The sequence below is a fragment of the Ambystoma mexicanum genome, chromosome 13 (assembly GCF_040938575.1).
Source record: "Ambystoma mexicanum isolate Mex_15411 chromosome 13, UKY_AmexF1_1, whole genome shotgun sequence".
Lineage (NCBI taxonomy): Eukaryota > Metazoa > Chordata > Amphibia > Caudata > Ambystomatidae > Ambystoma > Ambystoma mexicanum.
In genome coordinates this window covers 446,886,261-446,888,026 of record NC_090938.1, presented here as the reverse complement: position 1 = coordinate 446,888,026, position 1,766 = coordinate 446,886,261, and the positions used below count along the sequence as shown (strand labels likewise).

General features: G+C 45.6%; 1 protein-coding gene across 1 annotated transcript; it reads right to left on the bottom strand.

Moving 5' to 3' along the window:
* Nucleotides 1-277: 277 nt before the first annotated feature.
* On the bottom strand, nucleotides 278-1,291 carry LOC138520427 (proto-oncogene Mas-like). The gene has a single exon (XM_069632824.1). The coding sequence runs from the start codon at nucleotides 1,289-1,291 to the stop codon at nucleotides 278-280; it is 1,014 nt and encodes a 337-aa protein (XP_069488925.1).
* Nucleotides 1,292-1,766: the final 475 nt, after the last annotated feature.

Below are 1,766 nucleotides of genomic sequence, written 5' to 3'. Positions count from 1 at the left end.
TTGGTTTTACACCAGCATGAAAACGTCATGGTGGCGTAAAATCAAATGTTATTGCAGGCAGAATAGGAATGCAAGATGTGAATCCATATGCTTCTTCCATTTCCCGACTCCACCGGCAACAACAATGAAAATTCATTGGAGCATTAAAGGAGGTGTTAAGAAAGGGATAATACATTTACACCTGTCTTTTGCAATGTTCGGAGGGAACTTAACAAATTAGCTCCTTATTATTGAGTAAACCACAGAACAGTAGGATTTTCTGATTGCATACCTATATTCACAGCACAGTCTCTGCCCTGTTATTGTCTGCAGTCTCTTCCACATGTTGCCTATTGTCCCGTTTAACATCCTCCCGGAAGATCCTCTGAAGTATCGTCTGGAGGGAGCCCTTCCCAGCACCCCACCTTCCCACAAACCAATAAATGAAGGGGTTGACACTGCTATTGATGGAAGAGAACAGGGATGACACGTCAATCAAGACCATTGGCAGATGACCGTGGAGTTTGTAGTCCGCTTGGAGCATCACCCTCATCGGCAAGGCGAATATAAGGAACAAGACGACTGTGGCCACAATGACAACATAGAGCCTCGAAGGCTGCTGTTTCCAGGAATCACGCTTAACTTTGATGAGCAGTGTCACACTGGACAGGACCATGAGTGGGGTGAAGACAATGAAGCTGAGAAGATTAACAGAGACAAAGGCAACGGTGCATCTTTGGGTATTCTTCATCGAGACCGCCTGATCCTCAGATACAAACTTGTCTTTGTTACAGATCAAAAGTTCTGTCGATGTCACCAGGCATGACAGCACCCAGAGGAGACCACATACCACAGCAGACAGGTGCCTTGGGCGGCGGCATTGATACCAGACTGGGTAAAGGACAGACAGGCATCGCTCCACACTGATGGCCGTCAAGAGGTAGAGGCTAGTGTTGTACCCAAAAATGCAAGCCAGCACGACATAGGAAATAAATGCAATGACTTGTTCCATGTCTACGTGCTGTTGTTTGGGCTGCATGATAAACACAATTACAATCATGAAAAGGCAAGACATACAGAGGAGGAACATGAAGTCGGCCACGGCCAAGTTTAGAACGTAGACCGTGAACTTGCTCCTCTTTATCCGGAAACCCAAGAAGAAGGTGACAATCCCATTTCCTGCCAGGCCGAAGATACAGACCAAGAGGCACATGGTGTTGAAGGCGATGATTTGAATAGGCCGGTCCAAGTAAGTATGGTTTTGCCAAGGAGCCCAGGCTTGCTCTGTAACTGTCGGCGGTGGCTGGGACATGATGACCTGCTTTGGAGTTAGATTTTGAAAGTGAGGGCAAGCTTTCCACTGGCTGACTGAATCCTCAGTAGTATCAGATCACTTGGAGCTAGAGGTCATTGGTGCATTTGAGAAGGGCAACCAGGACTTCTGAAAAGGGTGAGATTCCTACTTTTGAGTGAAAGTCACACTTGCTTTGTAAAGGTTTTGAACATAAATTAAAGATGGGTAATAAAACTTTGACTGTTGTACCATGGTTGAGAAGGGTCATTCAGCATCACCAACACTGCAAAGGAATTGTTCTCACGACCTTTATAATCTGTGGTATTTGGCTGAACTAAAAAAAAAAAAATAGCTACCGCTTCTTGTAGATAGTTCTGGAAGAATCCCAATCCGGCTCGGGAAAGTGAGTGGGGGAGGAGTCCGAACTCTAGCTGAAAATGATGCTACTATTCCAACCTACAGGTCAGAACTACACCTTAAAAGGTTACCCTCA

What these genes read in the sequence shown, in the direction of transcription:
- LOC138520427 (XM_069632824.1), bottom strand. Translation starts at nt 1,291, where the DNA reads ATGTCCCAGCCACCGCCGACAGTTACAGAGCAAGCCTGGGCTCCTTGG.